At 67.8% G+C, this 22,449-nt stretch overlaps 4 protein-coding genes across 13 annotated transcripts; 2 read left to right on the forward strand and 2 right to left on the reverse strand.

Annotated features, from left to right (window-relative positions):
- Positions 1–196: 196 nt before the first annotated feature.
- DBNDD1 (dysbindin domain containing 1) lies at positions 197–4,107 on the reverse strand. Of its 4 annotated transcripts, none has more exons than XM_054200574.1 (5): positions 3,620–4,107; positions 2,563–2,679; positions 1,417–1,563; positions 868–1,008; positions 197–779 (listed from the first exon to the last, which is right to left on the reverse strand). In XM_054200574.1, the coding sequence occupies exons 2-5, from the start codon at positions 2,609–2,611 to the stop codon at positions 619–621; spliced, it is 498 nt and encodes a 165-aa protein (XP_054056549.1). In that variant the 5' UTR covers positions 2,612–2,679; positions 3,620–4,107; the 3' UTR covers positions 197–618. The 4 variants fall into 4 exon arrangements, with proteins under 4 accessions (XP_054056549.1, XP_054056550.1, XP_054056551.1 ...); XM_054200575.1 differs by having other exon boundaries at positions 2,563–2,675; positions 3,620–3,744; XM_054200576.1 differs by lacking the exon at positions 2,563–2,679.
- Positions 4,108–4,183: 76 nt separating this feature from the next.
- Positions 4,184–11,882, forward strand: GAS8 (growth arrest specific 8). Of its 4 annotated transcripts, none has more exons than XM_054200564.1 (11): positions 4,184–4,312; positions 4,883–4,975; positions 5,649–5,846; positions 6,042–6,248; positions 6,649–6,703; positions 7,360–7,565; positions 7,848–8,015; positions 8,363–8,449; positions 9,473–9,682; positions 10,948–11,013; positions 11,330–11,882. In XM_054200564.1, exons 1-11 carry the CDS (start codon positions 4,310–4,312, stop codon positions 11,477–11,479), a joined length of 1,443 nt encoding a protein of 480 aa, XP_054056539.1. In that variant the 5' UTR covers positions 4,184–4,309; the 3' UTR covers positions 11,480–11,882. The 4 variants fall into 4 exon arrangements, with proteins under 4 accessions (XP_054056539.1, XP_054056541.1, XP_054056540.1 ...); XM_054200565.1 differs by lacking the exon at positions 4,184–4,312 and adding an exon at positions 4,532–4,778; XM_054200566.1 differs by lacking the exon at positions 9,473–9,682.
- Positions 11,883–11,885: 3 nt separating this feature from the next.
- On the reverse strand, positions 11,886–15,373 carry LOC128909215 (5-hydroxyisourate hydrolase-like). Of its 4 annotated transcripts, XM_054200568.1 has the most exons (9): positions 15,240–15,373; positions 14,992–15,123; positions 14,748–14,903; positions 14,529–14,673; positions 14,274–14,449; positions 14,107–14,196; positions 12,564–12,706; positions 12,282–12,417; positions 11,886–12,061 (listed from the first exon to the last, which is right to left on the reverse strand). In XM_054200568.1, the coding sequence occupies exons 1-9, from the start codon at positions 15,279–15,281 to the stop codon at positions 11,972–11,974; spliced, it is 1,110 nt and encodes a 369-aa protein (XP_054056543.1). In that variant the 5' UTR covers positions 15,282–15,373; the 3' UTR covers positions 11,886–11,971. The 4 variants fall into 4 exon arrangements, with proteins under 4 accessions (XP_054056543.1, XP_054056545.1, XP_054056547.1 ...); XM_054200570.1 differs by lacking the exons at positions 14,107–14,196; positions 14,274–14,449; positions 14,529–14,673; ... (1 more) ...; positions 14,992–15,123; positions 15,240–15,373 and adding an exon at positions 13,612–13,971; XM_054200572.1 differs by lacking the exons at positions 14,107–14,196; positions 14,274–14,449; positions 14,529–14,673; ... (1 more) ...; positions 14,992–15,123; positions 15,240–15,373 and adding an exon at positions 13,167–13,263.
- A 990-nt stretch (positions 15,374–16,363) lies between these two features.
- LOC128908701 (B-cadherin) lies at positions 16,364–22,291 on the forward strand. The gene is made up of 15 exons (XM_054199408.1): positions 16,364–16,560; positions 18,478–18,674; positions 18,758–18,877; positions 19,033–19,188; positions 19,265–19,409; positions 19,547–19,722; positions 19,809–19,937; positions 20,036–20,221; positions 20,296–20,540; positions 20,624–20,766; positions 20,966–21,190; positions 21,289–21,507; positions 21,611–21,741; positions 21,827–21,973; positions 22,079–22,291. The coding sequence occupies exons 1-15, from the start codon at positions 16,416–16,418 to the stop codon at positions 22,289–22,291; spliced, it is 2,577 nt and encodes an 858-aa protein (XP_054055383.1). The 5' UTR covers positions 16,364–16,415.
- Positions 22,292–22,449: the final 158 nt, after the last annotated feature.

Below are 22,449 nucleotides of genomic sequence, written 5' to 3' on the forward strand. Positions count from 1 at the left end.
GGTCTGCTGCCCACCGGGAGGGGTCGCGGCCAGCGCTGCCCCGGTACCGGCTGGGTTCCCCTCCCGCGCCGCCCCCTTCCCCGGTCTCCCCCGGGGGAGCCCCGTGTCCCGCCCGGGGGTCGCCTCCCCTGACGCAACCCCCCCTCCCCGCCCAGCGGCGACGGAGACGGGCAGAGCCGCGGCGGTGGTGGGTCGGTCGGTTTTACCGGAACAAAACGCTGCTACATGAGGACCGGGCGGGCACCGGCACCGGCCATGCTCCGCCGCGGCAGACGGGACCGCGCCGGCCCCGCGCTGGGCTACGGGCAGCCCCGGGTCCCGGCGGGGGCGGGCCGGCTGCTCCTTCCCCGCCGCTCGGGGGGCCGCTCCGGGCCACCGGCTTTGGCCGGCCCCGTGCCTCCTTCCCCGGGGCTGCCTCTCCCCGGGGCCGGTCCGCCGTGCCTCCGGGAGAGGTGACCCCCCCCGCGGCATCAGTCCTGCACCCCGGCCCCCCCGGGCAGGGCGGCGGGGATGGGCTCCATCGGTGCTGGGGATGAAAGGAGGCGACTGGCACTGCTGTGTCCCCACGTCTGTCCCCTGGCGTGTCCCTGCGTCCGTCCCCCGGTGCCAGGGCAGCCCCTAGGGCTCCCGCGGGCGCTCGGCGGGCAGGAAGGCGTCCGGGGGTCCCGGCGGCAGCTCTGGGTCGCTGAGGTGCTTCTTCTCCCGGCCCTGCTCCCGCGCTCGGGTCCAGGAGGGCGAGCGCAGGTACCCGGCCCGTGGCACCACCTGCGGCTGCAGCCCTGCGGGGACAGACGGCTCAGGGAGGGACGGACAGACAGATGGATGGACAGGTGGTCGGACAGGCTGAGAACGGCCCTGCGCACTCACCGCTGGGCGACTCTCCAGCCACGTTCTCCTCATCAGAGTCGGCGAAGACTTCGGCCAGCTCCTGGTCCGACATGTCAGTCAGCTCTGTCAGGTCCAGCAGGTCGAAGTGCACCTCCAGCGAGGAGACGCTGCTCAGGGGCTCTGCGGGCAGCCGGACATGCTTGGGGACCCGACCAGAGGCCCCAGGGATGGGCTGGGGGCAGCAGGGTGGGTGCCCGGGGTGGGGAGTTGGGGGGGGGGGGCTGGTGCTGAGGGAGCTGTGGGAGAGGGGGGGACAAGGGGCTTGGTGGGGACGACCCCCTGAGGGCTGGCAGGGGATGTTAAGGGCAGGCAGGAGACGCTAGGGACAGGCAAGGACCCTGGGGACGGTCAGGTGGTGGCAGGAGATGCTAAGGGCAGGCAGGGGATGCCAGGTACAGGCAGGGACCCTGGGGGCAGACAGGAGATGCTATGGGCACACAGGGGATGCCAGGGGTGGGCAGGGGACCCCAGGGACAGGCAGGGGATGCCAGGGGGCAGGCACGTCTGCCCGCGCAGGGCCACACTCACGTCTGCGCTCGGTGACCTGCAGCAGGCCGGCGCTGGGGATGGGGATGCCGCCCTGCTCCTCCACGGGGTCTGTGGGGGGCTCCTGGGCTGGCCCGTGGACAGGGGTCCCCACAGGGTGCTCCGGGGCCAGCGTCTCCTTGCTGAGTTCTGCGATACCGACACTTGCCACGTCGGTGACAGCAGATCCCCCCTGGGGCCCCATTGCCCCCCCTGGGCTTCCCGGCAGAGGGGATGGGGGCGGTGGGACCCCAGGGGGGACAGGCAGATCTGCCCGGGGCCCAGCAGCCCCAGTGCCGGCAGCCAGCAGCCCCACGCCCCCCGCCCCGCGCAGCCCCTTTGTGTCGGTGAGACAAAAGCGCGGCCTGTGCCGGAGCCCAGACAAGGGGCGGTTTGTCTCCCAGCAAGAGCCGTCGTGGCACAGCCTGTGGTCGTGGCACAGACGTGTCCGGGCGCTCCTCCGGGGTTGAGCGGGCACCGAGGGTGGGCAGGCGACGCTGCGTGCCCAGGGCAGCACCGGGCACCACCACGCCCGGGCCCAGGCAGCGCCCGGTGCTGCCCCAGACATGCAGGGTCTCCTGCCCACCCGGGGCTGGTGCTGAGGCAGGATGAAGCCGGCTGCACCCTGGCACCATGTGCCACCTGGCCCTGCCATCACCGCGCTGCTGGGCAAGATGGCACAGGGACAGGCTCACCAAGGGCAGGGCATCTCCTCCTTCCCCCCCAGGGCAGTGGCAGTGGAGCAGGGGACAGAAATCCCCCCAACCCAAAGGAGCCAGGATACGGAAAGGGACACTACGGGAGCATTTTGTTCCTGTTCGTGGTAACAGAGCCACAGGACACCCCTGCCCTGACACCGGTCCTGCTGTATCCTGACCCCACAAGGTGGGACCAGGCATCCTGCACTGCCGGTACCTTCCCTCCAGGCGGAAACGGGGTCCCCAGCCCACTCCAATGCTGGGAAGAGCTCCCCAGGGAGGGACATGGGGGCTGCCTGCTCCTGTCCGCTCCCACCATCCCACCCCACACACCACCGCAGTGTCCAGCCACAGTGGGTGACACAACAGTGTCACCGTACGGAGCGCATCCTCCCCTGCCACCAGCAGCCTCCTGGCCTCACTCCCCCCGACCCCCGAAGCCCCCACCCACCGGGGTGCTGGTCTCTGCCGCAGAAATCCCCTCTGGCCTCCGTCTGCATGGTCACGCCACGCCGCCGGCCACGTTGCCGGCCACGCCACCCTGCTCCGGCCTGGGCTCACCGGCTGCCTGGTGGGGAGCGGGGCCAGCATGAGGGCTACCTCCCGGCACGCTGCTCTGCTGACTCACGTCAAACTGCAGAGCCAGACAGCCACCGGCTCTGGCCACCCCACCGGCACCGGTCCCGCTCCTGGCCAGTGCCTGGCTCGGTGGCAGCGTCCAAGGGCCCGGTGCCATGGGAGGGCACGGCCAGGGCTGCCACCGTGACAGGGGCCACGGCACAGCTGTGTGCGGGGCACATGCAGGAGGGATGGGCATGCACGGGAGCCCCGGCACCACCCGTGTCGCCATGCAGGACCCCCCCTACAATGCCGGGGTCCCCCAGGCTCCACTGACGTGGCCACCACCCCGATTCTGAGCACCTCAGCCCTCCGCACCCCTCCACCATCACCGTCACACTCCATGGGGGTGTCTGCCCTGGCATCCCCCCCTGCACCTCCGCCTGCCCCAGGCACCCTGTACCGCAGCCCGGCACCCCACTGCACCCCTATGTCTCGGGGGCACCCCACTGCACCCCCACAGCCCCATCCCGGACTCTCCTTGCACACCCCCTCCCCTTGCACACCCATCCGGAGCCCTAGGCACCCCCCCTTGCACAGCACCCCCCTCCATCCCCGCACACACCCCCCCGGCAGCCCCCTTGCGCACCCCCCATTGCACCCCCCGCATCCCCATCCAGAGCCCCCGGCACCCCCGCTTGCACAGCACACACCCCCCCGCATCCCCGCACACACCCCCCGGCACACCCCTTGCACACCCGCCCCTTGCACACCCACCCCGCCCTACATCTCCCCCTGCACGGTCCCCGCACCCCCCCGTCTCCCCCCGCGGGGCCCGGCCCGGTTCCGCCCGCTGCGGGCTCCCGGCTGGCGGAGCCGCCCGGACCGAGGCCGCGGTGATGGGCGCGCCGGTCCGTTACCGCCACTCCTCCCACCGCCTTCGCCCTCACCTACGGTGCCGGCCGCTCCCGGAGCCTCCATGGGCCGGGCCGGTGCCGGTGCCGGTACCGGTACCGGTGCCGGTGCTGGGCGGGGCGGGCCCGGTGCCAGCCCGCAGCCCGCACGCTCCTGCCCGCCGCGGCGGGGGCGGTGCTGGGGGCGGTGCGGAGGCGGGGACCGGGGCGGAGGGGGGGACGGGACACCGGGACCGGCCCCGCCTGCCCCGGGGGACTGGGGGGTGCGGAGAAGGACCGGGGAGCACGGGTCCGGGGGACGGGAGGCACGACGGGGACCCGGAGAGGTTCACAGATCCGGGATGCAGAGGAGACCCGAGGAGGGACACACGGGAACCGGGGGTGCAGCGGGGACCCCGGGCGTGCGACGGGGTCTCGGGGGCGAGCCGGGGCGCCGGGGGACCCCGGGTGCGGGGGCCGGGGATGCGGGAACACGGGGGACCGTGGCGCAGCGGTGATCCCGGGGGTGCGGCGGGGTCTCGGGCCCGGTCCCAGCGAGCACCCCCTGGGAGCAGGGGGCACCCCCCGGCCCCGGATGGCTCCCCCCACCCCCGGGCGCGGAGCGGGCCCCGCCGCCGTTGCTAGGGCGGGGCGCCGCGTTGCTAGGGGGCGTGTCCTTCCACCGCCCAACTCTCGCGAGATCCGCCCGCCCGTTGCCTGGAGACCGCGGCGCCAGCGGCAGCCGCCATGGTGAGAGCGGGGCCTGGGCCTGGGCCGGGACCGGCGGGGAGCGGGTAGTCAGAGCCCTGGGGCGGCTGCGGGGGGCTCTGTGTTAGCTGCTGAAGGGTCCCCTGGAGCCGGGGGGTGCGGGCAGCGGAGGGCTGCGGGGCTCGGCCCGGCCCAGCCCGCTCTTGGGGAGGGAGCCCCGAGGGCTGCGGGGGTCCGGCCTGGCCTGGCTCGGCCCGGCCCACTCCTGGGGAGGGGAGGGAGCCCTTGGCACCGTGCACAGCGCTGCGGTGACTTTCATGAGGCATTAGCTCGGGTACTTGGTTTTGTTCCCCGGGGCTTCACTGCGGAGCTGAGCAGGCAGCAGCTGGGCGTGAGCTATGGGTGTCCTGGGGGGTCTCAGAGGCTTCCAGGCTCCTCCTGGGTACACTGGCTGCACCAGCCAGCGCTCCCTGTCACCCTTCTAATCCTGTCCCCGCCATGAGAGCAGGTATGCTTTGTGGCCTGGGCCGGTGCAGGGGCACTGAGCAGCACAGCTTCCTCCCAGCACCCAAGCCACACGCACACCTCGCGCACTATTCTTTCTTTCCTTAGGCGCCCAAAAAGAAACCCGGAAAAAAAGGGAAAGGGAGCAAAGCTCCAGGAGTGGTGGATGTCTTGTCCCCAGAGGAGATGAGCAAGGAGCAGGTGAGAGATCCCTTGTCTCTCAGCCCACGCCCCCTACCCCACCCCGACTAGGAGGACGTTTCTGCTTGCCAGAACAGTGCTCAGGACCCCTGTGGGGCGCCTGGCTCCGGGGGTGACAGGTGGCGGAGGGTGACAGAAACAAGCAGTCTGGTTTCATTTTACTGCCTGATGCTTGTCTGGGCTGGGGCGATTCTCACTGTTTCCACAAGAAGCAGCCCCCTCATCCCACCCTCCCTTCCACTGTTCCCAGGCGCCCTGCTCTCCAGTCCTGTGCCCTTGCTGTCTTCTCCACAACCCTGGCAGCCTGCTCAGCTGGGTCATGGCTCTGCCTGGAGATGTGATTTGCAGCCTGCTGCGCTCTCAGTAGCGTTGCTGCTGGGGCAGGAGGCATCCGTAGGTGTGGGGAGGGCAGGCAGAGGTGGAAGGTGCAGCTGCTGCCTCTCGGTTGCTCCAAGTCCTGCTTGTTTTGCCGTGTGTCCTACAACCAGAGGAGATGGCCCTGACCTGGGGACCTTGCTCCTGGGATAAGATCTTGCACATCTTGCTTCTCCGTCCCGGTAATAGTCACTGTGTCCTGCCAAGTTTGCGACACGGCTTGCCATGGGTGTTTTGCAAAGGCATCTGTCTGAGGCCTCCTTTTCTGCCTACTTGGCTCTTCCCTTTGGCTTTGCAGCTGGAGAACCATGTCGCGCGTCTCCGGGAGGAGCTGGACCGGGAACGGGAAGAGCGCAACTATTTCCAGCTGGAGCGTGACAAGATTCACACTTTCTGGGAGATCACCCGCCGGCAGCTGGAGGAGAAGAGAGCAGAGCTGCGGAACAAGGACCGGGAGATGGAGGAGGCAGAGGAGCGGCATCAAGTGGAGATCAAGGTGGGAGTGGAGAAGGCTAAAGGTGTTTTGAGTGCCTCAAGCTCCATGTGAGCCTCAGGCAGCTCTGAGGAGGAGAGGGAAGGGGGAAGAGGAGGAGAAGCTGGGCAGGATGCAAGCCAGGAGCGTCTTGGCCAATATCCCAGCTCTGGGTATCTTCTGCTGAAGCCCCTCACCTGGTCTGTGCCTTGGTTTTAGGTTTACAAGCAGAAGGTGAAGCACTTGTTGTATGAACACCAGGAAAACCTCACTGAGCTGAAGGTGGAGGGCACGCTGTCCATGAAGCGGGCCCAGAAGGATCACTGGGACCAGGAAATGGAGCTGCGTAAAGACATGCGCTCCTTGAAAGTGGAGCTGAAGGAGCGGGAGCTGGCCAACGAGGTGGTGGTGAAAAACATGCGCCTGGTATGTCCCTGGTGGGGCTGTGTGTGAGGTGCCTCTGCTGCAGAGGGAGGTGGTGGGGCCTCCTAGCCCCAGGGTGTGAGCAGGAGACTGCCTCTCCAGCTCTCTCCATGGGGTGGGATGGGGTTTCCTGCAGGCAGCAGTAACAGATGGACTTAGAGGCACTAGAAAGTCACCGCAGGAATGGGGAGAAGGGCTTCCTGGGGCAGTTCCTGTGAAACCCCTCTGCTGCAGCAGGGAGCTGTGAGAGCAGCTGGAGAGCCTACGAGCCGCCGTTTGCACGGATAACGTGGGATTGGTGCCATGTCGGGAGCCTTTCCCAGGGAGCAGGAGCGAATCCCTCAGGATGCAGCTGACTCAGGATTTGGTTGTCTGCGTCTAACACGTAGCTTCTCCCTAACAGAAACAAGAGGAAGAGATCACCCGGCTGTGCAACGACTTCGAGAGACAAGTGAAAGGTCAGGACATGCGCGTAACTTCTGCATGGCCTCCCTTTGTCAGTGTGCCGGGGAAGGCTCCTCTGAGCTCTGCTGTGCTGCTGGGCTCCCTAGCAGAGCCTTGAGCAAAAAGGGGGCTGGTTTTCCCACAGTTGTGGTCAGTTTCTTCCCAGTTGTGGTCAGTTTCTCCCCAGTTCGTGCTCCCCTGTGCTTTGGGACTGCCAGACCCCCAGCATTGCAGGATCAAAATGAGGCCGGGTGCTTGTAGTGCGAGCGGAGGGGCGCAGGCAGGGCGCCTGTCACTGCTGCCAGGCCGTACTGCTGAGTGCAGCTGCCTGGCAGCGCTTCCCCAGGCTGCAGGATGGGGAGGCTGGAGGAGCCCTTGCAGAGTCCTCGCTCCAGTCTCCTCCTCAGGGGACGTTTCAGGTTCTCACAGGCTGACTTGGAGCATTTCCATGCCCTCTTTCCAAGGATGCTATTTCTGGGCTCTGCTCTCTGTGGTCCCTGCGTAACTGCTCTGCACGCTGGTGGCAGCTGCGGTGACGCTGCTAACGGGCGTCCTGTCCTCAAGTAATGCTGCGGTGGCACGCACCAGGCTGGTGCTGGCTAACGGAGCTGGGGTTCATTACGCAGGGTCTCCAGGAGGTCCTCACTCAGCCTCCTGTGTGCTCCCCCAGAGATCGAGGCCAAGTACACCAAGAAGATGCAAGTGCTGCGGGACGAGCTTGACTTGCGGAGGAAGACTGAGATCTATGAGGTGGAAGAGAGGAAGAACAGCCACATCAGTGAGCTGATGAGGAACCATGAGAAGGCCTTCAATGACATCAAGAACTACTATAACGATATCACGCTCAAAAACCTGGCTCTCATCAGCTTGCTGAAGGTATTGCCTGCCCCCCTGCTGTAGCTTGCCTGGCCTGCAGAGTGTCCCCCTTCCACCAAGGGACCGATCCTGTGAGGATTTCACCCAGATCTGACTGGTTCCCAGGTGGCAGTGTGGGTGCTGCTGGTCTCCTGAGGGCTGTACACCGTTACATGAGCGAAGCCCTTGAGCACAGGGAGATGCATCTTGCTGGGCCAGCAACTGGAGGGTGTCTGGAGGTTGTGGGAAGCTCTGAGGAGCTGGGCAGCCCCCAGGAGTTGGCACTCGTGTTCCCAAGAACAGGACCAGATAGAGGAGATGAAGAAGAAAGAGAATCACTTGGAAAAGGAGAAGGCAGATGTGCTGCTCCAGAACAAACAGCTGAAGGAGCCCCTGCAGCAGGCCCAGGAGCAGGTGTTTGAGCTGCAGAAGAAGCTGGCCCACTATGACAAAGACAAGGAGGCCCTGACGGTGAGTGGCCAATCCTGACCTTTCCTGAGTCACCCTGGCTGTTTCCTGGAGGGAGTCGCTCAGCAGTGACCTCTGCTGCTTGGCTTGGCCAGATCGCTGAGCAAAGTCCTTCGAGTCCCTTTCAGCTCAGCTGGGGGTTTATAAGATCTCAGATGGGACTCCTGGGACTCTGGCAGTGAGAAACAAGAGTAGCCCCAGCTGCAGAGCAGGAAGGGAGTTGGTGTGGATGCTGCCTGTTGTTTTCTCACCCATATCTCTTTGCTGGTCACTCTCCTCCCTTGCCAGAACACATCCCCCACACCCCCCAGAGAAACCCGTGCTCTTTAACTGTGCCTTCCCACTCGCAGAACACGAAAGCCCGCCTGAAAGTCACCCAGAAGGAACTGAAGGATCTTCAGTGGGAACATGAAGTGCTGGAGCAGAGGTTCAGTAAGGTGAGAGTTGCAGGAGGGTCTGGGCATCCCTCTTCCCTCTCCAAACCCTGTCCCCTCGGCAGAGGACTGGGCATGGGGGCTTAGCAGAGAGCCTGTGCTTAGCTGAGGGCTTTCTGAGGCTCTAATCCAGAGCCGTGTGATAACTGCTGCTTACAACAAAGCTTCTGACCGCTTTGGCATCTCCCACGGTCAGCAGACAGGCCTGTCCTTGTACTTTGCTAAGCAATCATGCACGCTCCAGCGGTCCCCTCCCGGCCTGCGAGGGACTGGCTGCAGCAGCAGCTCGGGGGCAGAGCCGTGGGGAGCGATAGTCAAGGGCTACCACCCCTGGCCACAGCTCGCTCCCTCCTTCTGCTGGCATTTGGGGGTTGCTCCCCCCGCTTGCCATGCTGGGGCGGCTCGGGATGAGTCCTGTTGACTGAGTTCTCCCAGACTCAGCCTCTTCCTCCCAACCCCCGCCCCGCAGCTAACCCAGATAAATCTGTTGAGGCAGAAGAGAGCTCATTTGCAATTCGTAGAAATCCCCAGGAATATGAACATTGATCTGAGGCCTCGTTAACAATCCATCATTAAGGCAGCAACATATTCAGTGCATTCAGAAGTAGGCTGTGGAGGAGAGATTGTGTCCTAATTAGGACACTTATTAACTAGCTGTGAGCCAGGGACTCCTACCAGCTGCGAGGAGGAGAGGAGAGACCCCGGTGTGCTCTGGGGCCCTCTCTGAGGTCTAAAATAGTGCCGCAGCGAGCCCATCAGCCCGTTCCGCTGTCGGGGTGTCCCATGCCTGGTGGGGAGGAGGAAGCAGAAGTGCAGGTGCTGAGGAGGTGCCAGCCATGGAGAGAGGGAGGGAAGCTGTGCTCCAGCACCTGCGTTCCCTGCGGGCTGCAGGTGCCGTGGGGATCGGCTGGGCTCTCGGTGGAGCAGGCAGGGCCGAGCTGCTGGACCTGTTTGCTGCCAGCCCTGCGTGGCTGCCAGCCCGGGAGTCCTGAGAGCAGTGTGAAGGCGTGCTGTCTTTGGGAGCAGGTGCAGGCGGAGCGAGATGAGCTCTATCAGAAATTCACCAAAGCCATTAACGAAGTGCAGCAGAAGACAGGCTTCAAGAACCTGCTCCTGGAGCGCAAGCTGAAAGGACTCCTCAGCGTCCTGGAGAAAAAGGAGGTGGAGCTCAGCGAGGTCTTCGCAGGCTCCAACCTCGACCCGGGTGCCCTCTCCTTGGTCTCACAAAAGCTGGAGGTACCGTGCGCTGCCGTGGGACCCGGCAAAGGCTGGCCTTGAGGGGGAGAGGCTGCTCTGGGGTGAACATTGGAGCATGCGAGTCCCCATCCTACGTGGCTGTATCTGCCACATCACTCATTCCCAGCACTCCCAGGGTCACGCGTGGTGCCGCAGGGCACACCGGCTCTCCCTCGAGAGCAGAGCGTGTGGGTGTCGGAGTTTGGCACTGATCTCTCCCTCAGGTGGGGCGTGTTTCGAGGAGAATAGCCCCAGGCCGAGCAGCGCTCACCAGCGCTCTGTGCTGCCAAGCAGGCGTCTGTGTGCCAGTCCATCAGCGACCTGGGGTGCTCTGTGCATGGGGTGTCGCAGCCGGTGACCCTCGCCTGGCCTCCCTGGCTGCAGAGACAGTGTAGATGGGTTCCCAGGGGCTCTGCGACGTCTGGCGTGCTAAAAATACATATGCAGAAAGCCTCGGCGCGGAGGCTCGGAGACCCACATTCCTGGAGCCTGCCGCAGCCGTAACTTGAGAACTTGAGAAGCAGCACTTGCTCTGGGTTGGGTTGAGAGGCAGGGCACCCGGGTTCCATGCTTGGCTTGCCCACCCACTCAGTGCCCTGTCGCTTGTCCTGTACCAGCCTGTCCCCTTCCAGGTCCCCTCTGTGGTGGGTGGCAGTGAAGCTTGCAGATATCCTCTTGCCAGGGTGCCCTGGGGATGCGCACAGCAGCAGCCGAGGCTCTGGGGCTGTAGGATGGGGCAGCGGATGTGTCATCTACTAGCAGGTGCCACAGCAGAGGAAGGAAAACACATTCCTGGGAAGGTGTCACGGCGTCAAGCTCTCCGGCAGCTGCTAGGGTCCTGGAATTCCTCTGCTCAGCTGCCTCCAGCAGCTTCTCGGGGAGCCTCTCTCCCTGTAATTCCCCTGGTGCCGTGACGGCAGGGCAGCGCTGCTGGAGCAGGTGCTGCTGTCGCCTCCCGCCCCCGCTTGCAGCAGGGCAGACGACGATGGCAGGGTTGTGCTGGCGCTTGTGTAGTTGGTCTGGGAGGTCCCTGTCCTCTGCCTGGGGCTGGCTGTCCCTGGCAGTGCTGGCTCAAAGGGAGCAGGGTGGTGGCCGCCTGCCAGGCCGTGCTGTGAGCTGCTCTGCTTGAACCAGGCCCCGATGCCAGCTCAGTCGCCAAGCAGCAGCTCCTCCGTGCACTCGGACATGCTGCTCCCGGCTGCGGCACGGCCACCGTGCCACCGGGGCTGGGCAGCTGCTGCCTGACGCGCTGTCTCCCTTTGCAGGACGTGCTCAATTCCAAGAACACCACCATCAAGGACCTGCAGTTCCAGCTGGCCCGAGTCTGCAAGGTGAGGGAAGGGGCTGGGGGGCTGTTGGGTGGCGGCCGCAGCTTGCGGGGGTGGAAGAGGGACCTTCTGCTCCAGGCTGTGCACGGAGCAGAGGGAAGGGAACGCGCAGCAGGTCAGCTGAGCTGCTTCATGCCCTGGGCCAGGCAGGACCCAGCCCAGGCTGCCATTCCTGTTTGGCCTGCGAAAGACGGCATGTTGTGGTCCCCCGCTCCATGCAGTGGGGTGCAGGGAGCCCGTGCGTGGAAGAGGACCAGGCGTGGAAGGGCTGGCCTGGAGCTGGGCTTGGGGCTGACTAGGGGGGACACTTCTCTTGCAGGCGCACAATGACATGCTGCAGACGTTCGAGGCAAAGCTGACAGCCTTTGGGATCCCCCTGGACAACCTGGGCTTCAAGCCCCTGGCGAGCCCCGTGCCGGGGCAGGCAGTGGGGCAGGGCCCCGCGGGACTCGTTGCTGTGCCCACCTGATGCCAGCCAGCACCGAGGGACACACCGTGCCAGGGAGGGAGCAGGGCTGTGCCCCGTTGGTGCTCCACACCATTAAACAGACCCCAGTGAACCTTCTGGAGGACCTGAAGGACCCTCTCTCCCCTCCCGGGGGGGATCTTTCCTCTGGAGCAGCCCCCCCACTCCTGCCACGGGGGATGCCAGCCACAGGCAGATGCCAGCTGGGTCGGCTCTGACCAAGTGGTGCCAGTGTGGCCCCAGACCGGGAGGGCTCCTGGCATCCCACCCACCAGAGCAGGCCGGAGCAAGGAGTTGGGGCTTGCCTGGGCCCCCCCCAGGACTCCCTGCCCCTGGGGCTCCCCTCCTTTCCCCCTCCAGCAGCCGTGTGTGTGCTGCCCCCAGGAAGGAGGTTTTTTGAGACGAACAGTGCTGTTTGAAGCCTTTAATGGTGTCGGTGGCAGAGTTCCCCCCGCTCTGACCTGCATCCCTCGGTGGGGAGGACGTGCCGTTCCCCTAACTGCCGCGGTAGGTAGTGTAGGAGTAGGGGCTGATCAGCAGTGGGATGTGCAGCTTCTGGGCCGGGTCAGTGATGGTGAAGACGACCTGGGGGAGAGCAAGGAGGCAGCGGCTGGGATCCCCCTCCAGCGGGGCTCAGCTAGCCAGAGCTTGGGGATGCTCGGAGCAGAGAGGGCAATGCTGCAGGAAGGCACAGGCGGCTCCCACAAGCCTGGCTGTGGCACCCAGACCCCTGCTCCGTTCCCCCTTTGGATTCGGCCGTGGCTGGCTCCCGTGGCCCCTGTCCCCCGCTCCCTGTGCTCCGTACCTCCACGAAGGGGTAGAAGCTGGTGTGCCCCAGGCCCTGCCAGTACGCTGCCGTCTCAAAGCGCAGCTTGTAGGTGCCAGCCTTGGCCTGCCCCAGAGCCAGGAAGGGTGGGCAGCGCCCGTCGTGGTCCGTCCACCTGAAATCAGAAGGAGCAAGCCCTGCTGCGGTGCGGTGGCTGTCCCCGGCCCCCGAGCCGCCTGTCCTGGCAGCTGGCTGCCGGCTGGCTCGTGGGGGACGGGCAGCAGCATCCTCTGCCCGTTTGGCTGCTGCCAGCTCTCCTACCTCCGCGCCACCTCCGTCCACTGCGGCCCTGGCTCCTGCAGCTGGGCCAGGCTGACGGTAAGGCTGGATGCCGGCAGCCCCGTGACTGTGTTCAGCACGTGGGTGGTCAGGGAGCCATTCACCATCTCGGACATGCCTTCGGCCTGAGGCAGAGGAGTAAGCGGGGCTGGAACGTGTCCCGGCAGCGCTGTCTGCCTCCCCCCTCTGCTATGCTGTGGCAGGCAGTGCCACGGCCGAGCCCCTGGGTGCCCCCAGCCCCTCTCTGGAGGGGTCCTTGGCCAGCCTGCCTGTGGGCCCCCTCCCTCTGCTCCCGGGCTGGCGGCCATGCAGCTGGGGCTGTCCCAGCACAGCCCCCTTGTCCCCAGCATCCCGCTGCGCCCCAGGGCCGGGACTTGGGCGCCCACGTCCTTCCCACGTGGTGGGGCTCAGCTCCACCAGTCCCGGGGCCGCGGTGCCGGGGCCCTGCCTGCAGCAGAGCGCTGCCTCTCCCAGCGTCTGCCTGCGCACCCCGGGCACTGCTGCCGCCCGCAGCATGGGAGCCTGACGGGTTCCTGCCTGGACGGAGGGCTGCGTGCCTGGGGCAGTACCAGGGTCCCCGCTCACCCGCCTGGCCCGGTGGGCTGCGGAATTGGCTGGCCTGGACCCAGGGAGGGAGCCGTCCTCTCCCACTGTCCCAGCAGCCCCGTCCCTGTCGCCCTGCCAGCAGTGTCACGTGCGGGCGAACATTAACCCTGCAAGCGCTCCGGAGCTGCCTGGGGTCGGCAGCTGGGGCGAGCAGCAAGCACGGCGTCAAGGGCAGCGCTGGCAGGGACGGCCGGGCCCCTTCCCCTCTGGGAGCCCCCAGGTTGTGCTCGGCAGGGTGAGAGCACGACCCGGGGGCTGCATCCTGCTGCTCCCAGGCTGCTGACGGCCGGGCAGGGCCACACTGTCTCCCTGGAGCGGGACCAGCTCTCGCTGCCGTCCCAACACCGGTTCCAGGCCTCGGCTGCCAGCTGAAGCAGGGACGCCGGAGAGGCACAGAGGCGAGCAAGGGCACCTGGCTGCTTACCTGGCTCTCCTTCGTCCCCCTCAGCCCCTCAGTCCGGCCTGTGCCCCGCGGCACCGTGCGAAATGCCATCCCCTGCCCCAGCCGCCCTTCCTGGCACCGCAGCCTCTCCCCACCCAGCTGTCGAGGCTGGATGCCGCTATCCCGGCACAGGGCTGCGGCAGGACCGGGCGCTCCTCCCCAGCTGGGCTGAGCTGGCGCAGGTGGCTTCCCCATGGGAGGTGCACCCGGGAGCCCCGCCGGCACCCACGCTCCGGCAGCGCTGCAGCCCCGGGGCTGGTGGACCAGAGCCCGGTGGGATGTTGGGGCGCCGGGCCAGGAGGAGCCGCAGCGGAGCTGCCATCCCGGCTTCGCCTCCCTCCCTGGAAAGCGCCCGGAGCGTCGGCGCTCTGGTGGCCAGGCATGCGGGGGCTCCCAGGAGCAGGCAGCAGCATCGCCATGGTCTAACCCTGCCTGTCTGCCTGCCGGGGGGGCACGGGGGTGGGCTCGGCACCTCACCTTCACTTTGATGAGGGCGGTGGCAGTGGCCGACAGCCCGTACCCTTCCATGTCAGCCGCCTGGATCTCCAGGGTATATTCGGGAACCATCTGCAGAGAGAAGCTGCGTCACCCCCAAACATTGTTGGGGGCTGGCGGGGGAGGGAGGAGCTCTGCCCAGGGCTCACCTGTGCCACCAGCCCCGCTGCAGCCACAGAGATCACCCCGGTGCTGCTGTTGATGGCAAACATGTGGGGTTGGGGATGGTCCGGCTGCTGGCGCTGGATGGAGTAGACCACAACCCCGTTGGTGGAGCTCACCGCGTCGTCCGCGTCTGTGGCCAGCACCTGCAGCACGGGGGTGCCTGGGAGCGGGTTGTTATTGGTGACATCTCCCCCATTCCCCCAGCGCTGTCTCCTGATGCTCGGTGGCATCGGTCTCACCTGGCTCAGCCCCCTCCGGCACGGTGCCATGGAAGACTGCCTCAGTGAAGACAGGCCGGTTGTCATTCTGGTCCATCACGGTGATGACGATCTCCATGGGGTCTTCCACAGGCTGCCCGTTGGCTGACACGGCGTGGGAGAAGAGCTGCGAGGGGCACCGTCAGCCCACACACAGCCCCGGGGACTGTCTCCCCCCCGCCATCCCGGCCCCCCATTCACGATGTATCTGTCGATCTCCTCCCGGTCCAGTGGCTTCGTCACTTGCAGCCACCCCGTCTCCCGCTCAATGGTGAAGACGCCCACGGGGTAGCTGTCTGCCCCCTGCCCCGTGATGCTGTAGAAAACCTTGGTCTCCTTGTCCTTGTTGGATTTGATCTGGCGATGAGGCGGAGGGGGGGTTAGAGGGGCCCTGGCACTCCGGGGACACCCCTGCCCTGCGCCCCGTCCCCGCAGCACCATGTACCTGGACCACCCTCTTGGGGAAGGGCCCCCGGTCGTTCTCAGGACAGTTGATGGGGGGGATGACCCAGTCTCTCTTCTGCCGCCAGAGGCCATGGCCAGGCTCGGGGAAGGTCAGCACGTCGGGCGCCGCGTCCTACAGGAAGAGCAGGGCTGAGGGGCTGGGGAGGGGGCAGAGCTCTGCACAGGGGCTGTCCTGCTGTCCCCCTTGCAGACACATAGCAGCCCCCAGCCCCATTGGGACAGTCCTACCCACAGGAGGAGGAGAAGAAGGGTGAGGGTGCAGGGCGACATGTCTCCCGCTGTGCTGGCATTCCTCCGGACACCAGCTGGGGATCTTCCCTGCAGCCAGCCATGACCTTGGCTGAGTCCTGCCGGGAAAGCTGAGTGCCAGCCCACGTGTGCCAGGGGGGCTGGGAGAGACCCGTGGGGGGGCCCAGCGCACAAGACGCTGCTCCAGGCTGGGGAGGGGGGTAATGGACAGAGCCGAGGACCCCGAAAGACCCCCAGGGCACTGTTGCACGGGGGCCACAGGGCACCCCCACCCCAGCAGTGCTGGGGTGCGCGCATGGCCCCACCCCGGGGTCCTGATTTGCTCCTGGGGGCCCCATGCACCCAAAGGCGAGGAGGGGGCTCTGGGTGCCCCCCAGTACCCCCCAGCAGCAGCCCAATGCACTGTGGGGCGCCGAGGACCCCCCGGGGCAGTGAGACCCCTCTCGGGGCACTGAGGATGCCCTTGGACCCTCAGAGCCCCCACACCCCATGGGGTGCGACCCCTCCCAGATGACGGCCAGGGCTGTGCGGGCCCCCTCAGGGTGCCGGGGAGGGGACAACGCTGCGGCTGGCCCCCATGGGACCCCTCGGGGCGGCCAAGCAGCCCAAACCCCCGCCAGGGGGGGCCCGGGGGTGCTGGGAGAGCCCCCGCCGCAGGGTGGCGGGTCCCCGGGCAGGGGGGGTGTCTCCGGGGGTCCCTGGAGGAGGGACCTGACCCCAGGCAGGGGAACAGGTCGCGCCGGCAGGGGCTCAGCCGCGGCGTGGGGCCGGTACCGGGGCCGTGGGAAGCCGCGGGGGCAGCGGGACGCAGTGCCCGGGGGTACCGGGGTGCCCGGGAGGTGTCCGGCAGCGCCCGGAGGTACCAGAGGCACGGGGAGAGACGCACGGCGGTACCGGAGGTACCGGGATGCCTACGGGGCCGCGCAGAGGAAGAGCGGCGGGGGAACGGAGGCGGCGGAGGGTCCGCACGGAGGAACCGGGCGGTGCCCGGGGGGTACTGGGGGGTACTGCGGGGTCCCGGGGGCCGCTCTCCGGGGCGGGGCGGGGCGGTACCTGCGCGGCCGCCGCCTCACCTGGAGCGGCGCTTTGCAGCGGGCGGGGCGGGGCGCGGCGGGCGGCGACCGGAGCGGCGGCGGCGGCCACGGCGGACGGGCCATGCGGGAGCCGCGCTCCGGGCTATGCCCGCTCCTCTTCATCCTCATCCTCCTCCCGTTCCTGCCGGCGGCCACCGCGCTCGCCGCCCCCCCGGCCCCGCCGTGCGCCCCCCCGGGGCTGCGCCGCGGGCCGCTCCCGGCACCAGGTAACCGGCGCCGTCGGGGCGCGGCTCCTCCCGGACCGACCCCCCGGGACTCCGCGGGATGCGCGGCGGGGCCGGGACGGGGACAGGGATCGGGATCGGGACCGGGACCGGGGCTCCGGGCGCCGGTGGGGCGGGCGGGCCGTGCCCCCCGGTGCGGGCTGGGCTGAGGGCGGCGGGGCCCCACTTCGCTGCCGTGCTCGGCCCCGCTCTGCCCCCCGGCTTGTGGGGCTGGCTCTGGCGCCGGCTGGGCTCCCTGGGCTGTGGGGCTGGATCTTGGGGCGGGATGTGGGGCCGGCTAATGGCCCTGCGGGCCGCGGGGTCGGTGCTTTTTGGAGGGAGCTGGCACTTCCCAGGGTGGTGGGGCTGGCCGGGGTCCCCGAGCTGTGGTGCTGGGCCGAGGGGTCGAGGCCTTCCCTGGTTGTGGGGCCAGGCTGTGGGGCTGGCCGGGCTCCTGCGTTATAGGGCTGTGATCCCCCCGGGCTGTGGGGCTGGGCCATGGGGCTGGGCCATGGGGCTGGCGGTGCCCGTCTGGCCCCGGCGGGGCTGGTGGCGGCTGATGCCGGTGCCTCTGGTCCAGCCGTGGGGCGCCCGCTTGGGCAGGGCTGGGTCCCTGCAGGGTGGGTGCCCGACGCCAGGCTGGCGATGGGGCTGGTTGCCCCGGGGCCACCCTTCTCTGGCTGTGGGCAGGACCGTGGCACTGTAGTAGAGTCCAGCCGGCCCGGCCTGAGGCTGGGCAAGGGGCTTGCTGCCTCTGGCTCTTGGCCCGCTGCTGGCGGTGCCCCGGGGGAGCGGGGCTGCTCGGGAACCGTGGCCAGAGCCAGCACTCATCTAATGGCCGCGGAGCACTAAAAGCCCTCCTTGGCAGTAAGTGCTCTCGCCATGCCAGGAGAGGCCCTGACCTCTGCCTGTTTCAGATGCCACATCCCGCTGCCTTCGGCCGAGCCCGCTGGGCGGCTCCTGCCAGGCTGCTGGGAATGGAGCTGGGCTCTGCCAGGCCCCTGCCGCGGGCAGGGGCTGGGGTCCGGCCACGATGCTGCAGACCCACCCCCTCCGTGGGCAGCACATGGCCTGGGCAAGCCATCGCAGTGCCATGGGGGCTCTGCACGGAGGGACACCGAGGGCACGGCGGGGTCTGGTCCCCTTAGGGGGGCTGCAGCGAGGCTGTGGACCCAGACCCCACCGTGCCACCCGTCCCTTCGCTGGGGAGCAGGGCTGGGGGTTCCCCACGGCGGATGCTGGAGGCTTCTGGTGCCCCGGCGGCGCTTGCCAGTGTGGCTGGGCCCCTTTCAGCCCCACTAATGTCCCTTATTGCCGCCATTGTGGCTGGGAGTGCTCCTTGGTGCTGCCCTCCAGGCACGGCTGCTGCTGCTCTGCCCCCGGGTGAGGGGCCCTGCCTTCGCCGCAGGGCTGGTGTGGGGCAGCTGTGGGGCACAGCTCTCCTTGCCGCGCTCCACGTCTGCAGCCCCCCAGCCCCGCTCTCCGTCCCCTCCCGGCTGCTGAGCCCGGGCGGCCTCTCGCTGCCGCCGGAGCTGGCTTAGTTTTGCTAATCCCCTAATCCTGCCGCCCAGCCGGGGTGCAGGGGCCTGGGCCGTATCCAGCGAGGGGGACGCAGCGTGGCCCTGGGTGGGGGAGGCCCGTGCTGTGCCCCATGTGCTGGCCGTGGGGGGCTGGGAGCCCCCAGGGGGGTGACACACCGGGTGGGAGGCTGGGGCAGGGCTCTGCCTGCCCAGGAATTTCCCGTCTTCTGTGAAACAAAGCCGAAACCTCCACCGCGCCCCTGCTCCTGTGCCGCTCCCGGCATCCCCTGCCTGATCCGCCTCCAGGGGCTGGGGGGGTGCGGGGTCCTGGGGTTGCTGGCCGGGGGGGGGGCAGGGACAGGTTTCCCCCCGGCCGCCCTGACCCCCTGCCCTCTCGCAGCGAGCTCCGGAGGCTGCACGGGGCCATATGAGACTGAGGAGCCCGACGTCGGGGCGCAGGAGGACGGGGGCCCCCTGTGGCTGCCAGGGGTGGGCAGGGCGCTCACCGTTCCCCCCCGGGATGCCTCCCCCCCCCGAGATGCTGCCGGCCGGCCAGACCCTGCCCCACTCCCCATGCGGAGCAGGCGCTCCCCCCAGGTAACCCTCCTGGCTGCCCCCCCGTCCCCTTAACCCCCACCTTGGGCTGGATGCGCCCTTACCAGTCTCCCCCCATCCCACAGGAGCTCCCCGAGGCACCAATGGCTCGCGCCATCCCCAGGAGGCAGAAGAGAGACTGGGTGATCCCCCCCATCAAAGTTCCTGAAAATGAGAGGGGCCCCTTCCCCAAAAAGCTGGTTCAGGTATGGGGGGTGTGTCAGTCTGGGTGGGGGTGGGCATAGATGTGCCCATCAAGGGTGGGAGCGATGCTGGTGGTGGTCACGCCTCCTGCATCGGGGCAGGGTGCGATGCTGCTGGGGGGGTGGTTACTGACCCCCTTCCCCGCCTCTCCTCCCAGATCAAATCCAACCGGGACAGAGACACCAAGATCTTCTACAGCATCACGGGGCAGGGGGCGGACGCGCCCCCCGAGGGCGTCTTCACCATCGAGAAGGAGTCGGGTTGGATGAAGGTGACGCAGCCGCTGGACCGGGAGCACATCGACAAGTACCACGTAGGTCCCTGCCGGGGGGTGCCGCGGGGTGCCGCCGTGCCCAGCCGTTCCCCCTGCTCACCCCTTCGCCCCGCAGCTCTTCTCCCATGCCGTGTCCGAGAACGGCAAACCGGTGGAGGAGCCCATGGAGATCATAGTCACGGTGACGGACCAGAACGACAACAAGCCCCAGTTCACACGGGAGGTCTTCAGGGGCTCCGTGCCGGAGGGAGCTTTGCCGGGTAGGACCCTGTGCCGCAGGGAAGCTCTGCCTCCCGCCAGCCACGTCCCTTGGCAAGAGCCCTGGGACCATTGCTATGGGTGACGTGGGTCCCTGGTCCCACCACCACCCCAGTGACCAGGACATGCCCGTTCCCAGGCACCTCCGTGATGCAGGTGACCGCCACGGATGCGGACGACGCAGTGGATTCCTACAACGGCGTCATCGCCTACTCCATCCTCAGCCAGGAGCCACGGGAGCCCCATCCCCACATGTTCACCGTCAACAGGGCCACCGGCACCCTCAGCGTGATCGCCAGCGGCCTCGACCGGGAGGTGGGCTCTGCGGCACCGCGGGGTGGATGGCCCCGGTCCGGGCAGGGGGCTGACGGGGTGTCTGTCTGTCTGTCTGTCCATCGCAGCGCGTGCGGGAATACACGCTGACCGTGCAGGCGGCCGACCTGGACGGCGAGGGGCTCACCACGACGGCGCTGGCGGTGATTGAGATCGCAGACATCAATGACAACGCCCCCGAGTTTGACCCCAAAACGGTAATGTGGGGTCTCCCCCCATGGGACCCTCTTCCCGCAGGCCGGTGCCGGGCCGGTGCGTGCCGGGCTGCGACACTGATGGTGCCCCACACCCGCAGTATGAGGCGGCCGTGCCGGAGAACGATGCCGGGCGGGAGGTGGCCCGGCTGGCTGCCACCGACCTGGATGAGCCAAGCACGCCAGCGTGGAGAGCCGTCTACTCCATCCTGCGCGGCAACGAGGGAGGTGCTTTCGCCATCGTCACCGACCCCGCCAGCAACGAGGGCGTCCTCCGCACCGCCAAGGTGCGTGTCCCCCCACACGTCCCCCTGCCTCGCTGCCCGTGAAGCGGTGCTGCCCGTCCCCTCCCCTCTCCCAGGGCCTGGACTACGAGGCCAAGAAGCAGTTCGTGCTCCACGTGGCTGTGACCAATGAGGCCCCCTTCGCCGTGAAGCTGCCGACGGCCACCGCCACGGTGACGGTCAACGTGGAGGACGTCAATGAGGCGCCCATCTTCCACCCGCCGGTGCAGCTCGCCCGGGTGCCGGAGGACGTGCCGCCGGGGCAGACCATCGCCTCCTGCACGGCCCAGGACCCCGACAAGGCCCAGGCGCAGAGGATCAAGTGAGCGAGGACAGGGTTGGGGTTGGGGTTTGGGGGTTCCCCACCGCCCCCCGCCATGGGACGAGCTCCCTTCTGCCCCCCAGGTACCTGGTGGGGCACGACCCGGCGGGCTGGCTGGCTGTGCACCCCGAGAACGGCCTTGTGACAGCGCGGGACCACCTGGACCGGGAGTCCCCCTTCACCAAGAACAGCACCTACGCTGCCGTGCTGCTGGCCGTGGACGATGGTGAGGGCTGTGATGAAAGGGGCCCTTGTTCCTCCGTCCCGCGTGAGGGACACATGCTGCCATCACCAGGAACCGCAGCCTGGCTCTGGCAGCGAGCAGTGCCGGGGGCTGCCCGTCCCCACCCCTACTCGGGGCACCCCCGTCCTCATGAGGGTCCCGGTTTTGGGGATCCCCCCTCCATCATCGCTCCTCCCTGCAGGCTTGCCACCCACCACGGGCACCGGCACCCTGCTCCTCACCCTGCTCGACATGAACGATAACGGCCCCGAGGCCGAACCCCGGGAGGTCACCGTCTGCAACCGCAGCCCCCAGCCCCAAGTCCTCACCGTCACCGACAGGGACCTGCCCCCCAACACCGGCCCCTTCCGCGCCGAGCTCAGCCACGGCTCGGGGGACAGCTGGGCCGTGGAGGTCAGCGATGAAGGTAACGCCGGGGGGGTGCTCGGAACGAGGTGGGCTGCGCCGTGGTGGCAATACCGGTGCGTGTCGCCATGCCTCACCCACGGTGCCGGTCTTGTGCAGATGACACCGTCACCCTGCGGCTGGTGGCACGGCTGGAGCCAGAGCTGTACAGCGTCTACCTGCGGCTCCTCGACCGGCCGGGCAAAGCCCAGCTCACCGTCATCACCGCGCGGGTCTGCGACTGCGAGGGGCCGGTGCAGAGCTGTCCCCAGAGACCCCAGCCCGCCACCGGCCTGCCCTTCATCCTCGCCGCCCTGGGCGCCCTCCTGGCCTTGCTGCGTGAGTGGGGGGTCCTGGGGGTCCTGGTGTTGTGGGGCTGCACCCCTCCATGGAGCAGAGGGGGGGGGGGACATGTCCCTGCTGATGCCGCTGCTCCCCCCAGTCATCCTGCTACTGCTGCTGCTCTTCATGAGGAGGAGGAAGGTGACGAAGGAGCCATTGCTGCTGCCGGAGGACGACACGCGGGACAACGTCTTTTACTACGGGGAGGAGGGCGGTGGGGAGGAGGACCAGGTGGGTGTCCTGGGGGGCGAGGGGGGGTCGGTACCACCACGGGTGTCCTGACCCTGTCCCTCTCCATTGTGTCTCCTCCCACCAGGACTACGACCTGCGGCAGCTGCACCGGGGCCTGGACGCCCGCCCCGAGGTGCTGCTCCGCAACGACGTGGCCCCCACCCTCCTGCCAGCCCCCCAGTACCGGCCCCGGCCCGCCAACCCTGATGACATCGGCACCTTCATCGAGGAGGTGAGCCCTGACCCCATCCATGCAGGCGCTGCTGGAGCGCCCCCCAGCCAGTGGTGTCCCCAACCCCCCCATGGGACGGGTGCTGACCCCTCCTGCCCCCCCCAGAACCTGAAGGCGGCCGACACGGACCCCACGGCTCCCCCCTACGACTCCCTGCTGGTGTTCGACTACGAGGGCAGCGGCTCGGAGGCCACCTCGCTCAGCTCCCTCAACTCCTCCGCCTCCGACTGCGACCAGGACTACGACTACCTCAACGACTGGGGCAGCCGCTTCAAGAAGCTGGCAGACCTCTATGGCGGCGGGGAGGAGGACGACTAGGACCCCCCCGGCCCCGCTATCCTCCCCCTGCCCCACGCCTTACCGCTGCCTGTGCCTTGGGGCTGCCCCCTCCCGCCGTGCCCCCCGCCTCGGCGGCAGCCCCCTCGCCTTCCTCTCCTCTATTTTTCTCAGTTATTCTTTTAATTTTTTTTTTTTTT

Source organism: Rissa tridactyla, chromosome 4, assembly GCF_028500815.1.
Source record: "Rissa tridactyla isolate bRisTri1 chromosome 4, bRisTri1.patW.cur.20221130, whole genome shotgun sequence".
Taxonomy (NCBI): domain Eukaryota; kingdom Metazoa; phylum Chordata; class Aves; order Charadriiformes; family Laridae; genus Rissa; species Rissa tridactyla.